Below are 17,847 nucleotides of genomic sequence, written 5' to 3'. Positions count from 1 at the left end.
TTTGGGGACCTTTTGGAGTGTCTTGGGGGATGCAGCGGGGTCACTCTGCGGCACCCCCAGGAGCACTTCGGGGTCCTTTCGGGGCATCTCACAGGTGCACCGGGGCCACCCACCAGAGCATCCCCGCACCCTCCCCGGGCTCCCAACCACGACCACCCCCCTACCCCCATCTCCCCCCCGGTCCTCCCCCCGGTCCCCCCCGGTCCCCCCCGGTCCCCCCCGGCGCCGTCCTCAGCGGCGCTGCCCGCGGAGCCCCTCGGCGGCTCGGGGAGGGGCCGCTCCTCCCCGGAATGATGTCAGCCTGCCCGGCCGCGGCCCCCGCCTCCCCCGGCGGCTCCGGCCCTGCCTCCCCGGGGAGGGAGGCGGCGGCGGCGGCGGCGGCGGCGGCATGGCCCGTGCCGGCGGGGCGGCGGCGGCGGGGCCGCGGCGCCGGGTGCTGGTGCTGATGGTGCTGGTGGCGGCGGCGGGGCGCCGGGGTCGCGGCGGGGGTGGAGGAGGAGGAGGAGGAGGAGGGGGTCGGCGGCGGGGCGGGGGGGGCGCCCCCGCCGGGCTCCCGCCGCCCCCGGTCCCCCCCGGCCGCCCGCTGCTGCTGCTGATGCCGCTGCCGCCGTCGCCGCCGCCGCCGCCGTCGTCGTCGCCCCCCCGCACCGTGCCCGCCGCCGCCGCCTCCCGGCCGGTAACGAGCCCCCGCCCCGGGCCGCGCCTGCCCCCTCCCGCAGCCCTCCTCCTCCTCCTCCTCCTCCTCCTCCTCCTCCTCCTCCTCCTCCTCCAGCCCTCCCCCGCGCCCCGCATCCCTCCCCCAGCCCCCCGAGCCTCCCCCCAGCCCTCCCTCCACTCCTCCTCCCAGCCTTCCTCCCTCCCCTCCTCTGCCTCCCCCCCCCCCCATCCCTCCCTCCCTCCACTCCTCCTCCTCCTCTGCCCTCCCCATCCCTCCTCCCGCCCCCCCCCCCCTTTTCCCCGCCGCCCCCCGCCCCTTCCCCTCCCGGTCCCCGCACTTGGGCTCCTCCGTCTCCAACTTCTCCGGCCCTGCCTCCGCCCGCCCCCGCCCCCGCCGCCCGCCCCCCCGACCCCCCCGGTCCCCCCCCCCCCAGGCTCCCCTCGCTGCCGGCCCCCCAGCAGCCTCAGATGCCGCTTCCCCTGCGGCCGGGACGGCGGCGCCCGGCACCTGCCCGGTTCTGAGCGCAGCGCGCCCCGGAGGAGGTGTTTTTTTTGGGGGGGGGTCGCAAGTCGGGGGCGGCCGCTGAGCCCCTGCCATGTTCTCCGTGCAGGAGGCGCTGCCCCGGGGGGGGCTGCCCATGAAGGAAGAGCCGCTGACGGCCGGGCTGCCCTCGGTGAGGTGGCTGCAGGGCACCGGCATCCTGGACGCCAGCACGGCGGTGCAGAGGTAAGGGGACGGCGGCTCCCAGGGCACCCCAAACAAACACCACGGGCACCCCAAACACCACGGGCACCCCGGGCTCCACGAGCATCCTGGGCTCCGTGGGCATTCCCAGCGCCATGGGCACCCCAAACACCACGGGCACCCCAAGCTCCGTGAGCATCCCAAACACCCTGGGCACCCCAAGCTCCGTGAGCATCCCCGGCACCATGAGCATCCCAGGCTCCATGGGCATCCTAAACACCATGGGCACCCCAAACACCACGGGCACCCCAAACACCACGGGCATCCCAGGCTCCGTGGGCTTTGTGGGCTCCAGGAGCATCCTGGCTGCCCCCAGCAGCCCGGGTACCACCAGCTCCACGGCACCGCAGGTGCTGCGAGCACCCCGAGTACCACAAACACCCCGCACCCTACAGGCACACCCTGCGCGCTCCGAGCACCCCAGGCACCCAACCCCCTCAGCATCCTGGGGGCCGTGGGCAGCCCGGGTGCTTTGGGCATCCCTAGTGCCCGCTGGGGACTTTGGGCATCCCAAGTGCCCCCCACACCCTGGGCTCCTCAGGCCTCGCGGGTTATCCAGACCCCTGAGTTCCTTGGGTACCGCGGGGACCCCCGGGGACCTCAACAGCCCTGGGGGCACCCCAAATGTGTCACCCCACGGGTGCCAGGCTGGTTGCCCCGTGCTGGGAGGGCTGGCAGGTCCCACAGCAGGGCAGGTGCTGCTGCCAGAGCTGCGAGGGGCTCGTGCCGAGCTGCTGCTGCATGGCTTGGGGTGTCTTGGGGTCGGACCCCCACCCTGTGCCCCGGCTGTAGGGCAGGGCTGGCGGCGGCGCCTTCCCCTGCTCCTGGGCAGGGCTGGTGGCATCGGCTGGGGGAGACACCGCTCACGCAGCCTGCACAGCCCCCTGTGCTCTGCCTCACCCCGTCCCCTGTCCCCATCCCCTGCCCTCCTTGTCCCCATCCCCTGCCCTCCCTGTGGGGCTCCCCGTGCTCCACCCCATCCCCATGGGTGCACAAAGCTCCCCTGCCCTTCCCCAGCCCCGTGCCCAGAGGGGTCCCGGCAGTGGCAGGGGGACACCTCCACCCCTGTCCCCAGCGCCCCTGCTCCTGCTGTCCCCGTGGGCTGGGGTGCTCGCTATGGGGGTGCCGTGCTTGCGGCGTGCTGCGGCTCTGCCTGGGGGTGCCAGGGGGTGCCGGGGGTCCTGGGACAGCCTGGGCACAGCCCAGTGAGAGTGCTCCCCCCGGGGGCTGCGTTGGAAGCCCTGGGGTCTCCCCCGGGACCCCCCCAGCTGCTGCACTCGCAGGCACTCCGGGGTGCTGGGAAACTGCAGCGATCCTACTGCGCCCCCCTCCCCAAAGCCACCCGGCTCCTGCTGCACCCCAGCGGAGGGGCTGCACCGGGGGGGGCTGGCCCGGCCCTGGGAGGTGGGGAGGGGGCTGCAGAAGGGGGTGAGAGCTGGGGCGCAGGGAGGGGGTGGTCATTGTGCTCCCAGAAACTTCCCCGTGCCCCGGCGTGGTGGTGAGGCAGGCGGATGACATCCGTCCCCTGCCACCGCTCCTGCAGCACCTCGCAGCCTCGCTCCCCACGTGCTGCCCGCGAGCAGCCCCGGGCACGTCCCGGGGGTGACTTTTAGGGTCGGGGTCCCGGGGACAAGCCCGCGCCGTGCCTCGGCTCCCCGGGCTCCCCCTCACCCTCCCGCAGCCCGAGCGCGGAGCCGGGGCTGCGTAATTGCGCGGTGCCCCCTGTTCCTGGAGGATCCGTGAGTGGAAGATGTTGCTTTCCTGTAACAGACATTCGCTGGTCTCATTTGCTAGGAAATGCTCTGATTTCCTTTAATAATTAATGGCAGCCGGGCTCGGCTCTCGGAGCGCCGGGGTCTCGGCAGCGCTGGGAGCAGAGATGCAGCTATTACCCGGCCGGCAGCCCGAGGGCCCCCCCGCTCCCCCCCGCTGCACTTTAGGGCCAAAAAAGCCTGGGGGAGGCGGAGGGGAATTAAAAGGCCGAGGCGAGCGCTGGCTCTGCCTGCTGCTGGGGCCGTGCCACCTTCGCATTAGCCAGGAGCCCCGTGGCCGGGCTCCAGCGCGGACGGCAGGGTCCCCGTCCCGGCAGCACCGTGGGGCTTCGTGCACCCAGCTGGGGTCCCCGTGCGCTGGGGGGTCCCGGGCTCAGCACCCACGTGCGGGGAGGATGGTCCTGAGCTCGGAGCGTGGCACTGCTGGAGCCCCCGCTCATGGGCACGGAGGGGGTTTGGGGAGTGCCCCCCGCACTGCTCGGAGCCTGGGTGCGAGGCAGTGAGGACACGGGGGTGTGAGTGTGCACGGAGGTGTGCACGGGGACAGCGAGTGTGAGCGTGCACACCCGTGTCCAGCCGTGCACGCTGCAGTGAGCTCGGGCACCCCTGTGCCAAGCAAGCGCGGGGCACCGGCACCCGCTGCGTGCCGAGGGGCTCGGAGCCCCCCCGCGGGCAGCTGGGTGGGCAGTGCGCCCCCGGCCTCAGAGCGTCCTGGAGCTTTGGTGAGGGTCTGGGGGGCCGGAGGGGGGTCTGGGGGCCGTGCCCCCCCCCCCCAGGCCGTTCCCGGGCCGGCCATCAGGTGGCGGCCGTGCCCCGGCGCAGCGGGGGGGCCCCGTACCGGGACCGGCTCCGGCAGCGCCCTGGCCCCCACCGAGCCCTGTCCCCCCCCCACCCCGGGGGGCTCCGGGGCTGGAGCAGGGCCGGAGGGGTCGAGTCCCTCACGTTTGTGCCCCCCCCTCGGTGCTGACCCCTGCCTGCGCCCCGGCTGCCCCACACCGGGGGGGCTGCGGGCGCAGGGGGGTCCTGCCCCACAGCGGGGGTCGCTGCGGGCCGTGGGGTCCCCGTGGGTCCCCGGTCCCTGCCCTGCTGGGGAGGCTCGGAGGCAGCGTGGGAAGCGGCTCCGGCAGCCCGAGCCCCCCCGAGGCTGGTGCTGGGGGGGCCGAGCCCCCCGCCCCCGGCTCGCTCCTGGCCCGCTGTGTTTTTAATCGCGGAAGCGGAGAATTTCTTACAGCCCCGTGTTTGTCTTGGCCGCGCCACCCCCCTGGCTCCTGAGCTGCACGGCAGGGCCGGGTCCTGCTCCCGCGGCCCCCCACGCGGATGTGCGGGGCGGGGGCGGCCCTGACCCCCCCCCTTGGGTGCTGACACCGCTGCGGGGACGGGGACCACCCGCCGGGCTGGGGACGGTGCCGGCCGTGTGGGTGGCTGCGTGTGCCGGGGGGACAAGCAGTGCCGGGGGTGCCGCCCGTCCGCTGACCCCCCCCGTGCCACCCGTGCCTCGTCACCGTGTGCCACCCGAGCCTTGTCACCCCGTGCCACCGCTGCTTTGTCCCCGAGTCCTTGCGGGGACAGCAAGGGAGTCCCGTGAGGCTGGGCTGCTGCTGCCCGCATTCGCCCTGGCTGTGCGCACGTGGTGGGGCCCCGCTGTGACAGTGGGAACTGGGGGGTCCCCGTGGCTGCCCCCCTCTGTGTGCCACGGCCTTCGGCCTCGCTCATCGTGGGGGTGAGCTGGGTGGGGGCACGGCCCAGCTGTGGTGCAGGGCTGGGGGCCGGGGTCCTCCCCGCTTCCATCCCCGTAGCATCCCGTGGGTACCGGGGACACCCTCGCCCCGGGGACATCACGGTGGGCACGGCACGCCGAGTCCCTGCTGGGGAAGGGGCTCCGTGGGGGGACACAGGCCGGCCTGGGGAGGGGGCGCAGGGCCCCGCGCTCACCCCCTGCCTCGTCCCCGCAGCGGGGTGGGCCTGGCCCGAGCCCACTTCGAGAAGCAGCCCCCCTCCAACCTGCGGAAATCCAACTTCTTCCACTTCGTCCTGGCCATGTACGACCGGCAGGGCCAGCCCGTGGAGATCGAGCGCACCTCCTTCATCGACTTCGTGGAGAAGGAGCGGGTGAGGCCGGGGGGCACGGGATGGGGGGGGGGGACACACCGTAGGGTGAGGGGTCTGCGGCTCGGGACTGGGCTGGGGCTGCACCCGGGGGACGGTGACACCCCGCGGCCCCCACCCGACCGTCCTCCTCCTCTCCCCAGGAGCAGAACGGCGAGAAAACCAACAACGGCATCCACTACCGGCTGCAGCTGCTCTACAGCAACGGTGGGTGCTGGGGGGGGGGCGCGGGGGCGCGGGCCGGGCTGACCGACCCCTCTCGCCCCGCAGGGGTCCGGACCGAGCAGGATCTCTACGTCAGGCTCGTCGACTCCATGTCCAAGCAGGTAACGCTGGGGGGGTCCCCGTGGCCCCCTCCCCTTGCGTTGGCCACCCCGTCCCATGAAGCCGCCGAGCCCTGCACGTGCACGGGGGGGTGTGCAGGACGGGCACGGCCGCGTGCATCCGTGTGGGCACACGTGTGTGAACGGGCACACGCGTGTGCACGCACCCCCTGGCTGTGGGCACACCGCTGCTCCCCGGGGGTCCCCGTCCCCGCGGGTCCCAGCCCGGCGGAGCCCCCACCTCCCGCTCTCCCCCCCCCAGGCCATCATCTACGAGGGGCAGGACAAGAACCCCGAGATGTGCCGGGTCCTCCTCACCCACGAGATCATGTGCAGGTAGGGGGCTGGGGGGTGGTGGGGGGGCTGCCGGCCGCAGCTGCCTGGTGCCAGCGCGCGGTCCCCGGTGCCCCATTAGAGCCGCTCTTGTTTACCGCGCTCGCTCGGTGTTTGTGCAAATTAGCACTCCGTGCCAGCGCGGCTAATTGAGCTCCAGGAGCCGCGCTAACGATGCTGTGGCCGGGCCCCCCTGCTCCCCGTGGGGCTCGGCCCTGCCGTGTCCCCCCTGTCCCCGTGGGAGGCTGCGGGGCGTGGGCGTCCCCGGCGCACGGAGCCCACCCGTGGCACCCCGGTGCGGAGCCCAAATTCAGAGCCTGGTGGCACAGTGGGATCAGTGAGGGGGGGCTGCAGCAGGGTGGCCCCTGTGGCACCCCAGTGCCCCCCGTGCCCTGGCACCACGTGGCCGATGTCCCTGTCCCGGGGACCCCTCCAGCCCTGCTCCCCTGTGGGCTCGTGGCTGTCCCTTCCGTGGCTGCCCCCCACTTTTGCTCCCAGTAAAGGGATTGGTGATGGAGGGGGGGGGGTTCTGGGGCTGGGGGGGTACCCCTGGGGTCCTGGGGGGCCGTGGGGCTGTCCCGGCACCTCTCCCTCACTCTGCTCCTCTCCCCCAGCCGCTGCTGTGACAAGAAGAGCTGCGGGAACCGCAACGAGACGCCCTCGGACCCCGTCATCATCGACAGGTACGGACGGGGCAGCGCCGGGGGGTCCCCAGGGAGCCAGGGCAGGGAGTCCCTGGGGGGGGGGGGCGGATGTGAGCGCTGCCTCGTTAGCGCTAACGACCTCGGAGCCTCTCCACGCTCCCTGCTCCCTCTTCTCTGCTGTTTGTGCAACTGGCACTGCGGCACCGGGTCCTGCCCGGGGCCCTGGGGGACAAGGGGGAGCCCCCCCCCAGCACGGGCCATTGCCTGCGGGTGGCATCGGGTGGCACCGAGCGAGGCAGCGCCTCGCCTACACCCAGATGCTTGCTCCAGCAGCACCGTGTGGCCCCACAGACCCTCACCCCGGTGTCCCCATGTCCCACATCCCCGTGTCCCACACGTCCCCGTGTCCCCGTGTCCCCCCACCGGGCTGTGGTGGCAGCCAGCCGTGACAGATGGGGACGCGCCGCTCGCAGTCAGCGCGGCACTTCCACCGTGCATCAAACAAATCAGTAACTCAGCCACTGCCACCAGCCAGACGGGGCCACGGGGCAGCCCCCCTCCTGCCACGGTGTCCCCAGGCGTGTCCCCACAGGGGAGGGACAGCCCCGAGTCCCCCCGAGCCTCCTGCTGCGTGGTGGGTGAGCGCTGGCACCCCTGTGTCGTGCCCGGGGTCCCCGTGTGTGCTCCCCATCCCTCGGTGCTGGGGCTGAGCAGGTGTCACCCCCGGGTCCCCATGCAGGGGCTGACACCCCGGGGGCACCCCGTCCCCAGGATAGAATGGGGTCCGCCCTGCAGCCCCCCAGACCCCGCTGTCCGTCCGTCTGTCCGTCCATCCTCCCGTCTCCCCACCCCGGTGCCATCTCTCCATCCCCGTCCCCACACATCTCCCGGCACGGCGGCACCCTCCTGGTGTCACCACCGGGCTGTTGGGGCGTCTGGGGACCCGTGTCGATGGTGGCACCGGGGCTGTCCCCTCTGGGGGTCGGTGGCACTGGGGGGATGCCGGGGCCGTGCCCCCTCCTCACCTCACCCCATGCCCCTTGGTCCCTGGGGGCCACCCGGGATGCGGGGGGGCTCTGGTGGTGCTCTCAGGCCGTGTCCCCGTGTCTCCATCCCCGTCCCCTGCCCTCCCCGGTGTGACCCCAGCCCCAAGGGGGGTGTCAGGTCCTGGGGTCTGCTCCCCCCCCCCAGCAGCAGCCAGCTGTGCCCGGCCAGCTGTGCGTGGCCAGATGTGCAGGGCCAGATGTGCGTCCGCCCCCACCCTATGGATCAGGAAATCCCCAAAACAGCCGCGGGACCCAGCGGCCACAACCCGGCCAAGACAAACTCCCGGTACCGGCCAGAGGGTCCCCGGTGCCCCGGCCCCCACCCCCTTCTTCCCCCCACCCCGTGGGGACGGGTCCCCCCCGCGCTGACCACCCCCGACCCCTTTGGCCACGGAGACCCCCGGGGACCCCTGCCCGGTGCCGTGCCGGGGGGTCGCGGCTCTGCCCCTGCTCCTGTCCCTACCCCATGACCCGGCCCTATTGGGGACCCCCCCGTGCCCCCCGTCCCTCTCCGTGCCCGGGGCCGGCCGGGTCCCGCCCGGCGCCGCCGCCCCCCGGCCCTGCCCCCGCGCCCGCTCCCGGCCCGACGCCCGGCCCCACTGGTTTAGAGAGCCAGATAAGTGCCCTATCAACATGTTAATCAAATTACTTAGGAGCTAAAATTGACGCTTTTCATTAATTATACAAGATTATTCTAATTGCGAATTCAAATTTATGCGCTCGGAACAGAAGGTGTTCGGCAGCACTGCCGGGAATTTGCATATTAAATGGGGAGCGCGGCGCATCAGGATGCTAATGGATGCGCCGCGCGGTATTTTTAACTCCGCGCCCATCTGCGCCGTGCCGGAGGGGGCCGCCCGCCGCCCCTCTCCCCTCTCGGCGGCGCGGGGCCGGGCCGGGCCGGGGGGGGGCTCGCCCCGAGCCGCCCCTGTCAATCTCCTGGCGGGGGGGGGTTGCTTTCCTGGCCCCCCCTCCCCGCGCCTTCCTTCCGCTGATTACCACCTGCGAGGCCGCGGCCCCGCGCCCGGGACACGGGGGGGGTTTGGGGAGGGTTGGGGGGGTTGTGGGGGGGCGCTTCCAGTGCCCTTCCTGGTAAAAGTGTCCCTGAGCTGGCTGGGGACAGGAGCAACTCAGGGGACAGTGGGGGGGGTGCTCTGGTGGGGATGGACAGGGCCCTCGGGGGTCTGCGCCCCCCTCCCCTCATGCGTCCTGCCCCTCCCCGGCTCCTCCCCAGGAGGATGGGGATGGGGATGGGATTTGGGATGGGGATGGGATGGGGATGGGGATATGGGATGGAGATGGGATGGGGATGGGGATGGGATGGGGATGGGGTGGGGATGGGGATGGGATGGGATGGGATGGGATGGGATGGGGATGGGGATATGGGATGGGACGGGGATGGGATGGGGATGGGATGGGGATGGGGATGGGATGGGGATGGGGATGGGATGGGGATGGGATAGGATGGGGATGGGATGGGGATGGGCTGCTGGGGCAGGGTACCAGGGCAGCGTGCTGGGCAGGGTGCTTGGGGGTTGCTGGAGCAGGACGTTGGGGTGCTGTGTCAGTGTGGGGTGCTGGGATCAGGCACTCAGACGATTCTGAGGCAGGACGGGGGCAGGACAGCACCCCAGGGTGGCGTGGGGGGACTGGGGCTGCCCCGTGCTGGAGCAGGGGAGGGGGTGGCACAGGGGGACACGGTGACCTGGCACTGCTTGGTGGCCTGGCACAGCAGGGACCTGGCGTGGAGCAGGGACTGGGGCAGTGACCTTGGGCAGTACCTGGGGAGGGGGGACCTGGCACACCCTGGTGGCTTGGTGTGGGTGGTGAGCGGGCACAGCACCACGACCTGCTCAGCACCACAGCTCGGGGGGGGGTGTGTGTGTGGGGGGGGGGGTGCATGGTGTGGCTGTGGTCCCAGGGGATGTGTCAGTGATACTGGGGGACAGGTCTGTGCTCCTAGCATGTGCCATGATCCCTGCGCATTCCCCATCCCATATCCCCATCCCATCCCCATCCCATCCCATCCCATATCCCCATCCCATCCCATATCCCCATCCCATCCCCATCCCATCCCATCCCATCCCATCCCATCCCATCCCATCCCATCCCATCCCCATCCCATCCCATCCCCATCCCATCCCATCCCATCCCATCCCCATCCCCATCCCCATCCCCATCCCCATCCCCATCCCCATCCCCATCCCATCCCATCCCCATCCCACCCCACCCCACCCCACCCCATCCAATCCCTGCCCCTAATGTGAGTGCTGCTGCTGCTCATTAATTATTGAGGGGCCGATGCTGATTAGGGCCGTGGACAAGCAGCCTGAGTATTTCATCAGGCCGGGAGGTGGGGGGGGGCAGCTCTCCCTGCTGCCCACCCATCTCCCAAAACTGCCCCACTCTCCTGGGGTGCGTGTGAGCACGTGGGGGTGTCCGTGCAAGGTGTGCACACACACTGCTGCGAGGTGCATTCATGGGGGGGGTGTGGAGAGCACCTGAGCACGTCTGGCTGGGGACATGGGGACAGCGGGACGCTTGCCCTCACCCCGCTGGCCTCCCCCCTTCCTCCCCCAGGTTTTTCCTCAAGTTTTTCCTCAAGTGCAACCAAAACTGCCTGAAGAACGCAGGGAACCCACGGGACATGCGGCGCTTCCAGGTGAGCCCCGGGCCCCCCCCTCCCAGCCCTGCCCCACACATCGGGATCCTCGTCTTCTCCTCGGAGGGGCCGAGGGGAATTGGGGGGGTTCGATCCGACAAAGAAGGCGAATCAGATCCTAAATCCCCCCCCGACCCCTTTGCAAAGTCTTCCCCAGCGTCCCCCTTCCCACAGCTGGAGTTTCCGTAGCAAAGCGGGGGGTGGGGGGGGCTCTGTCCCGTCCCCCACCCAGCACGGGCGCCTTCATTAGGGCCTCTCGTAAAGATATGATAATTGTGACATTTTTACATGATTAACGACCTATCCAATTTGCATAGCGCCAAGCAGCTCCGGGAGAACAGCCAAGTCCACGCCGGAGGGAGGGAGCGGGGAAGGTGGGGTGGGGGCGCAGGGGGCGGGCTGGGGTGTCCCCGCCGTGGTGGACCCGGGGTGTCCCCTGGGGGTGGCGTGGGACGGGCAGGTCCTGGTGGTGCCAGGGGGGTGCCGGGGGGTTGCAGCACCGGGTTCTGTGCGGGAACGGCACCCGTGGTGCACACGAGTGCTCACCAGCACGGTCAGGTACACCCCCCCACCTTGGCTCCCCACCTCTATGCACACACGTGGAACGTGTTGGCACACGCATTGGGGGGGCTGGGGGGCAGGCGTGACAGTGGTGGTGTGCCCAGAGGCAAGAGGGGACACCAGAGGTGACCGCGGGACCCCTCCCGTGGGTGCCGTACCCGTGGCAGGGCGCCCTGCGGGGTCCCCACGGGGACGGGCACCAGCGCCCCATGGCTGCGCCCCCCCGTGGGGCAGGAGGGGGCGGTGGCGCTGACGGTCGGTCCCGCAGGTGGTGGTGTCGACGACTGTGAACGTGGACGGCCACGTGCTGGCCGTGTCCGACAACATGTTCGTGCACAACAACTCCAAGCACGGGCGGCGAGCGCGGCGCCTCGACCCCTCCGAAGGTGAGCCCGAGCGCACGCACACGGGACTTACACGTGTGCACACGAGTGTGCCGTGCTGCTGGCACGCGTGCGCAGCCCCACGTGCACACCCACGGGTGCTTGCACACCCAGAGCCACACGTGTGTGTGTGTGCGCAAGGGGTGGCCGGGCACGGGGCTGGGACAGGGGAAGGGTCCCCAGCTGTCCCCAGGCTGCGGGGTCTGGCACAGCCCCACGGCACCAGGGCAGCCCCCAGCCCCAGGGGACCGTGTCCCCGTGCCAGGACCCCTGGGTGGGGGCCGTGCAGTGCCCCCGCTCTGCCCCACGCTGCTCCGAGCCTGCAGCTCCCTGGTCCTGGCACCTCCCTGCCGGGTCAGCGGGGCGAACGGGCACCCTGGGGTGGGCACTGAGCCCGGGATTTGTGCCTCGTCCGTCTGTCCGTCCGTCCAGCACACGGTCTCTCCATCTCCCCGCCATCCTTGTGCGTTTTCTGTCTGTCCCTCCGCCTGTCCGTCTGTCCGTTCAGCACGTCCAGGCTGTCCTGCCATCACGCCCACACCGCCCCTCCAGCCACTCTGTGCGCCCCAGCCGTCCGTCTGTCCGTCTGCCCGATGCAGACATGCTCTGCCTGCCCACCCGACACGTCCTGTCCCTCTGTCCGTCCGTCCTGTGCGCGCTGCCTGTCCGTCCGCCCGCCCGCCCCCGTGGCACCGTCCCCGTCCCCCCGCCGCCCCCGCCCGTCCCCGTGTCCCGGCAGTGCCAGCCATCCCGTGCTCACGCGTGGCGTCCGTCCGTGTCCGTCTGTCCCCGGCCGCGCGCCCCCGCCGCCGCCGCCGCCTGGTTCTCACTCTCTGCCTCTGCTCTCCCTCTCTGCCTTCTCTCCCCCAGCTCGCGCCCCCGGCCCCGACCCCGGCGCCCCCCGCTCCCGCCACGCGCGCGCCCCACACTCACTGCTGCCCTGTCTCTCCCCCCCCCCCCGCCCGAAGCAGCCACCCCCTGCATCAAAGCCATCAGCCCCAGCGAGGGCTGGACCACCGGAGGCGCCACCGTCATCGTCATCGGCGACAACTTCTTCGACGGGCTGCAGGTGGTCTTCGGCACCATGCTGGTGTGGAGCGAGGTACGGCACGGGGCGGGGGGGGGCGCGCAGCCGGCCGAGGGCTCAGCCCCCTCCCTGTCCCCGCAGCTCATCACGCCCCACGCCATCCGGGTGCAGACCCCCCCGCGGCACATCCCCGGCGTGGTGGAGGTGACGCTCTCCTACAAGTCCAAGCAGTTCTGCAAGGGCGCCCCGGGGCGCTTCGTCTACACCGGTGAGGGGCCCGCAGCACGGGGAGGGGGCACGGCCCCCGGGGGTGCCGTGGGGGTCTCCGTGCCCGCTGCTGGCCCCAGGGCTCAGCCGGCGCAGGATATGGGGGTGCCAGGGGAAGGGGCTGCGGTGGTTTGCATGGGGGGGGGGACAGGGGTGACGTGGGGGGGTCCCTGCAGTGGGAGGAGAGACCCCGGGGTCCCCCTTTCCGCTGTCCCCTGCTCGGCTCCACGCACGGTGCTCCGTGCCTCAGTTTCCCCAGCGGGCAGGGCAGGTTTGGGGGCCCGGGGCTGGCCTCACCGCTCCCCCCTTCTCTCCTCGACCAGCGCTGAACGAGCCCACCATCGACTACGGGTTCCAGCGCCTGCAGAAGGTCATCCCCCGGCACCCCGGAGACCCCGAGCGCTTGCCCAAGGTGGGGACAAAGTGGGGCAGCGCTGGGGCCTGGCCCCATGGTGCTGACGTGGGGCAAGGCTCGGGGCATTGCACAGCAGCCTGGGGAGGTGACATCGCTGCGGGGAGGTGACACTGGCATGGGGACGTGGGGGGGTGCAGGGGGGGCCGGATTCCACCTGACCCTGTGCCCCTCGCTGCCCAGGAGGTGCTGCTGAAGCGGGCGGCCGACCTGGTGGAGGCTCTCTACGGGATGCCGCACAGCAACCAGGTACCACGGCCCCCTCCCACCCCACAGCCCCCCCCTAATCTGGCCGGGCTCAGCTCCTGGCGCTGGAGCAGGGCCACAGGAGCCGGCCCCACATCTGCTCCGCGTTAGGACTCCCCGGGCGCTGAGTCAGGGGCCGCGGGACCCCCCCGGCGCAGCCGCCCCCGAACCTGCGCGGAAGCCGGAGCCGCCCAAGTCCGGCCGCAGGAGCTGCCCCGCTCCCACGGCCCTGCTGGCACCCGGCCCCGGGTGACACCGTGCCCGTGCCATCCCCAGGACATCATCCTGAAGCGCGCGGCGGACATCGCCGAGGCGCTGTACAGCGTCCCCCGCGCCCCCGCGCAGCTCTCCTCGCTCGGCAGCCACGGCCCCGGCGCCGTGATGGGCGTCAACTCCTTCGGCAGCCAGCTGGCCGTCAACATCGGCGACTCGGCGCAGGGCCCCGAGCAAGGTGGGCTGGGGGCTGGAGGGGTCTGGAGGGGTCTGGAGGGGCCGTGGGGGCTGTGGGGGCTGTGGGGGCCATGGCCCTGCCCGGTGCCACCTCGGCTCTCTCCCGCAGGCTACTCCCGGAACACGAGCAGCGCCTCGCCGCGCGGCTACGTGCCCAGCTCCACGCCGCAGCAGGGCGGCTACGGCGGCGCCTCCGGCATCAACGGCTACGGGGGCAGCGGCATGGCCGGCCTGGGGGTGCCCGGCTCCCCCAGCTTCCTCAACGGCTCCACCGCCAACTCCCCCTACGCCAGTGAGTCCCCACGGGGGGCCGTGCCGCCGGCTCTGCCCTGGCTGCGGACACCCCCCCCCCGAGCGCCAGCCCCGTCCCCATCCCTGTCCCTTGCCTTTGGGTCCCCCCGGGGGAGCTGGCGCAGGGGCTGGGGGTCCTGAGCGCCTTCCCCCCGCAGTCATGCCCGCCAGCCCCCCCCTCGGCGCCTCCTCCATCACCCTCCCGTCCGGCACCGCCACCTCCGCGCCCGCCGGGGGCTTCTCCTTCTCCCCCGTCAACATGATCTCGGCGGTGAAGCAGAAAAGCGCCTTCGCCCCCGTGGTGCGGCCGCAGACCTCGCCGCCGCCCGCCTGCTCCAGCACCAGCGGCAGCAGCCTGCAAGGTGAGCCCGGCCGGGAAGGGGCTGCCCCCATCCCGGTCCCCATCCCCGTCCCCGTCCCTGTCCCCGTCCCCTCTCGGCTCACCCTCTCCGTCCCCACTGCCCAGACCCGGCTTTTGAGGACTCGGACAAGTTCCACACCCCTGCGCGGTCGCTCCAGGGACTGGCCTATTCCTAAGCACAGTAGGTGCCTGGTGCTGCACGCGGGGCCGCATCCACACCTGATGGGGACCGGGCCATGCAGGGCTGGGGTCCTGGTCCCCCCCCCCAGCACTGCCAACCCCTCACCTTCCCTTACAGCCATGCCCAGGCTCCTCATGCTGCCCGCAGGAGCCGGGACAGCCCCGAGCAGCGGACGGGGACGGGACCGAGCGCAGCCGTGAGCGTGGCAGTGCCGGCCCCTCCGACCCATGCTCAGGGCTGGGGGGGGGCTGCAGGGCCAGGACCCCCTTTCCCGGCTGCCCGCGGGTCCCAGAGCTCAGCCCCTGCTGCAGCGGGGTGCCCCCGGGGCTGTGGGGTGCCCCTGGCCAGCATGACCAGAAGGAGCCAGCGTGGCCAGATCCTGGTTTCGGCACAGCCCCTTGTGGGGCCAGACAGACCTCGGGGGGAGCTCCCGGGATCGAATCAACCCCTCCGAGGTCAGCCTCAGAGGCACCCCGAGACCCGTGCAGCAGGACCGGGACCCCCGTGCGGGGGCAGCTCCGGGAAGCGGGGCGGAAGGCTCAGCCCTGCTCCCCCCGGCTCGCCCAGCTGCGCGCTTCCAGATGTGCGGCCGCCCACCCGCAGCTCCCGGGCGGCCGCGGCCGGGGCTCTGCCCCCACACAGCACCGGGGCCGTGCGGGGGCTCAGCCCAGCCCATCCTGCCCAGCTGGGGGGGCCACGCTGCCCACCCCCGGCCCGAGCACCCCCGTGGGGGCACGCAGCACTTTGCCCACCCCGAGCCATCCGAGCCCCTCGGGCGCGGTTCCCGGCAGCGCGCGGAGGCAGCAGGCACAGGACACAGGACAAGGGACACGGGACACAGGACAAGGGACACAGGACACAGGACACGGGACTCTGCTGCAGCCCCGTTACTGCCATCAGCACCACGGTCCCTGCTAATGCCATCAGCACTGGTTTTAGCCACAGGTTGGGCCATGTGGGAGCCCCCCAGGGCTGGCACTGCCCCCCCTCCTCATTGGGGCTCTGCTGGCACTTCCAGGCAGGGGGGGAGCGGACAGAAATTTTGTAAATAAAGGGAAAGAAAAAAAAAAAAAACACCACTCCCCACACACACCCCCATCCCTGTCCCATCCGCACCCCCTCGCAGGGTGGCCGTGCCCCCGTCCCCCTGCCACAGCCGAGGTGACGCCTCCGTGCCCAGCCCGGAGCTGGGGCCTCACCGGCTGTCCCCACCGGTCCCCAGCTGGGGGTCCCAGGGTAGAGCCCCCCCCCGGTGACCCCCAGCCACCAGTGCCGACCCCTGTCCCCAGCCCAGCCTCGAGGCCAGGGGGCTGGGGACGGGGTGGCCGGGATGGGGTGGCCACACTGGGGTCCTGGTGCCCCCCAGGATGGTGGCACGGGGCGGGCGGTGCAGGCTGGCTCGGAGGGGGGGGCTTTTTGAAACAGAAATAAAAAAGGACTTGCAGAAAGGCAGCGGCTCAGCAGGGTCTGTGGGCGGGGAGGGGGCTGCCCCGAAGCGGGGGCACAACCAGCACCACAGCAGCCCTGCACCCCGACCCCGATCCCGGGGCTGCCTTGCACCAACCCTGGGGCAGGGAGAGCGCATGGGGGTCCTGGGGCCAGGGAGAGAGGGACGGGGACGGGGACGGGGAGGCTCTGGAAGGTGCTGGAGCCTGGTGCCACGGCAGGGCTGGGGGCCACAGGCTGCCCGGTGGGGTCCCCTCTCCGTGTGGCCGAGCTGCTGCCCCGGTCCTGGCCCCCTGCACCTGGAAGCGCTCAGCCCCAGCCCCAGCTCTGTTCCCATTGCCGGAGCACAGCGGGGTGGGCGCGGAGCTTCCTCCCCACGCCGGACCCCCGGGACCCCAAGGAACGCGCCCGCTCCTCCCCGCCCTGCAGGGTCAGAGCCCGGGGGACGTGGGGCCAGCCCCCAGCCCTCGCAGCTGCTACAGGGAGGGGGCCACGGCCGCCCCCGGACCAGGCTCGCCACGGTCCCTGGGAGTGGATGCTGTGGGATCTGGAGGTGTGGGGCTGTGCCTGCCCCACAGCCAGCCCCAGGGGCTCAGCACAAACAGGGACTGAGCCAGCATGCGTGGGGGGGGGCAGCGGGTTGTGCCCCATCCCCTCTTGCCCCCACAGCCCAAAAGCGGCCTGGGACCACCCTGCAGGAGGGAGAGGAGCCGGGTAGGGGGACATGGGGGGGATACGGGGGGGACAGGGGGGCTTGGGGACCACCCTGGCCACAAGGAGCAGCAGGGCACGCTCAGGCACCAGACGTGGTTGGGGTTTTCCACCCAGCCCCAGGTGCGAGAGCCACCCCTGCACGTGGGGGGGGTCGCAGGGAAAGGGGCACACAGCAGGCACACGTGTGCACACACACACACACGTGCACACACACACACACGTGCAAGGGGAGGACCCCTGTGCCGCTGTGCCCCCGAGGAACCCAGGGGGTCTCAGCACCTCCACAGCGCCTGCCCCACACCCTGACCCCGTGCACAGAGGGGGGCACAGCCGGCAGTGGGGCACACGCGTGTGCAAAGGGAGGGTGGGGGGGCCCAGGGTGGGTGGGGGGCCCTGCTGCCACGCTGGGGGGGGTGCACGTGTCCACAGCTCCCTGCTGGCACACCCAGCGGCGTGCACCCGCCTGTGTCCAGGGCACCAAGCACCACGGGTGGGTGCAGGCAGCTGGGCAGTGCTCAGGGGGGTGGCAGTGAAAATTTGGGGCCCCCCCAGTCCCTCTCAGCCCCCAAAACTCTGCAGCACCCACACAGAGCACGAGCAGGACCCGGAGGGGCCGGTGCCCCCTCCTCACCCTGCCACGGGTGTCCCCAGCCCCCCGTGGGGTTGGGGTGGGGGCCGGGGCCGTGCTGGCAGCGAGGAGGCGTCGCGGTGGGACGGCGCACACACCCCCCACCAAGCGGCGTGCCGGCAGCCTCCGCCTCGCACAGATGCTGACAGCATCTGCCTGGAAGGACCATAAATATTTATGGCCCCCAGCGCAGGCAGCAGCTCCCGTGGTGTGCCTGCAGCCCCCCGGATCCCCCCCCCCCTCAAGCTGCCCCCGAGGGCTCCCTGCCCCACGGGGATGGGGCACCCCAGCACCCACACCCACATCGGGACCAGGGGCCACATGGGCCGGGGCCCAGGGCAGCCCCCAGACCCCCTGAGCTGCCCCCCTCTCCCCAGGGTCCCCCCAGCCCTTAGGGTGCCCCAGCACCTCTGGGCTCCCCCAGTGTCCCCCCCCACATCCTCCCCTTTGTGCAGGGGTCTCCAGCTTGGGGGCCTGGGACAAGGTGTGCAGGGAGGGGACCCCCATCAGGGCGCCCTGGGGACACCCCCAAACCCCCCAGCTCATCCCAGTGGCTGCGGGTGCCAGCTCCCGCCCCCAGCCCCGCGGAGCA

The 17,847-nt window shown here is 71.9% G+C and overlaps 1 protein-coding gene across 3 annotated transcripts; it reads left to right on the top strand.

The window, feature by feature from the left end:
* Positions 1–388: 388 nt before the first annotated feature.
* Positions 389–15,915, top strand: EBF4 (EBF family member 4; the record flags this gene model as incomplete). Of its 3 annotated transcripts, none has more annotated exons than XM_084516363.1 (18): positions 389–676; positions 1,269–1,384; positions 5,127–5,283; positions 5,424–5,487; positions 5,551–5,606; positions 5,866–5,939; positions 6,551–6,619; positions 10,207–10,288; positions 11,118–11,235; positions 12,204–12,334; positions 12,401–12,527; positions 12,850–12,938; positions 13,122–13,187; positions 13,461–13,635; positions 13,744–13,926; positions 14,084–14,287; positions 14,392–14,467; positions 14,585–15,915. In XM_084516363.1, 17 exons carry the CDS (start codon positions 389–391, stop codon positions 14,460–14,462), a joined length of 2,070 nt encoding a protein of 689 aa, XP_084372489.1. In that variant the 3' UTR covers positions 14,463–14,467; positions 14,585–15,915. The 3 variants fall into 3 exon arrangements, with proteins under 3 accessions (XP_084372489.1, XP_084372488.1, XP_084372487.1); XM_084516362.1 differs by having other exon boundaries at positions 12,201–12,334; XM_084516361.1 differs by having other exon boundaries at positions 12,201–12,334; positions 13,461–13,926.
* Between the last annotated feature and the right edge of the window lie 1,932 nt (positions 15,916–17,847).

Source organism: Aythya ferina (genome assembly GCF_964211825.1).
Source record: "Aythya ferina genome assembly, chromosome: 4".
Classification (NCBI taxonomy): Eukaryota; Metazoa; Chordata; class Aves; order Anseriformes; family Anatidae; genus Aythya; species Aythya ferina.
Note: the sequence above shows the minus strand (reverse complement) of the source record. Positions and strands in the feature narration are given on the sequence as shown.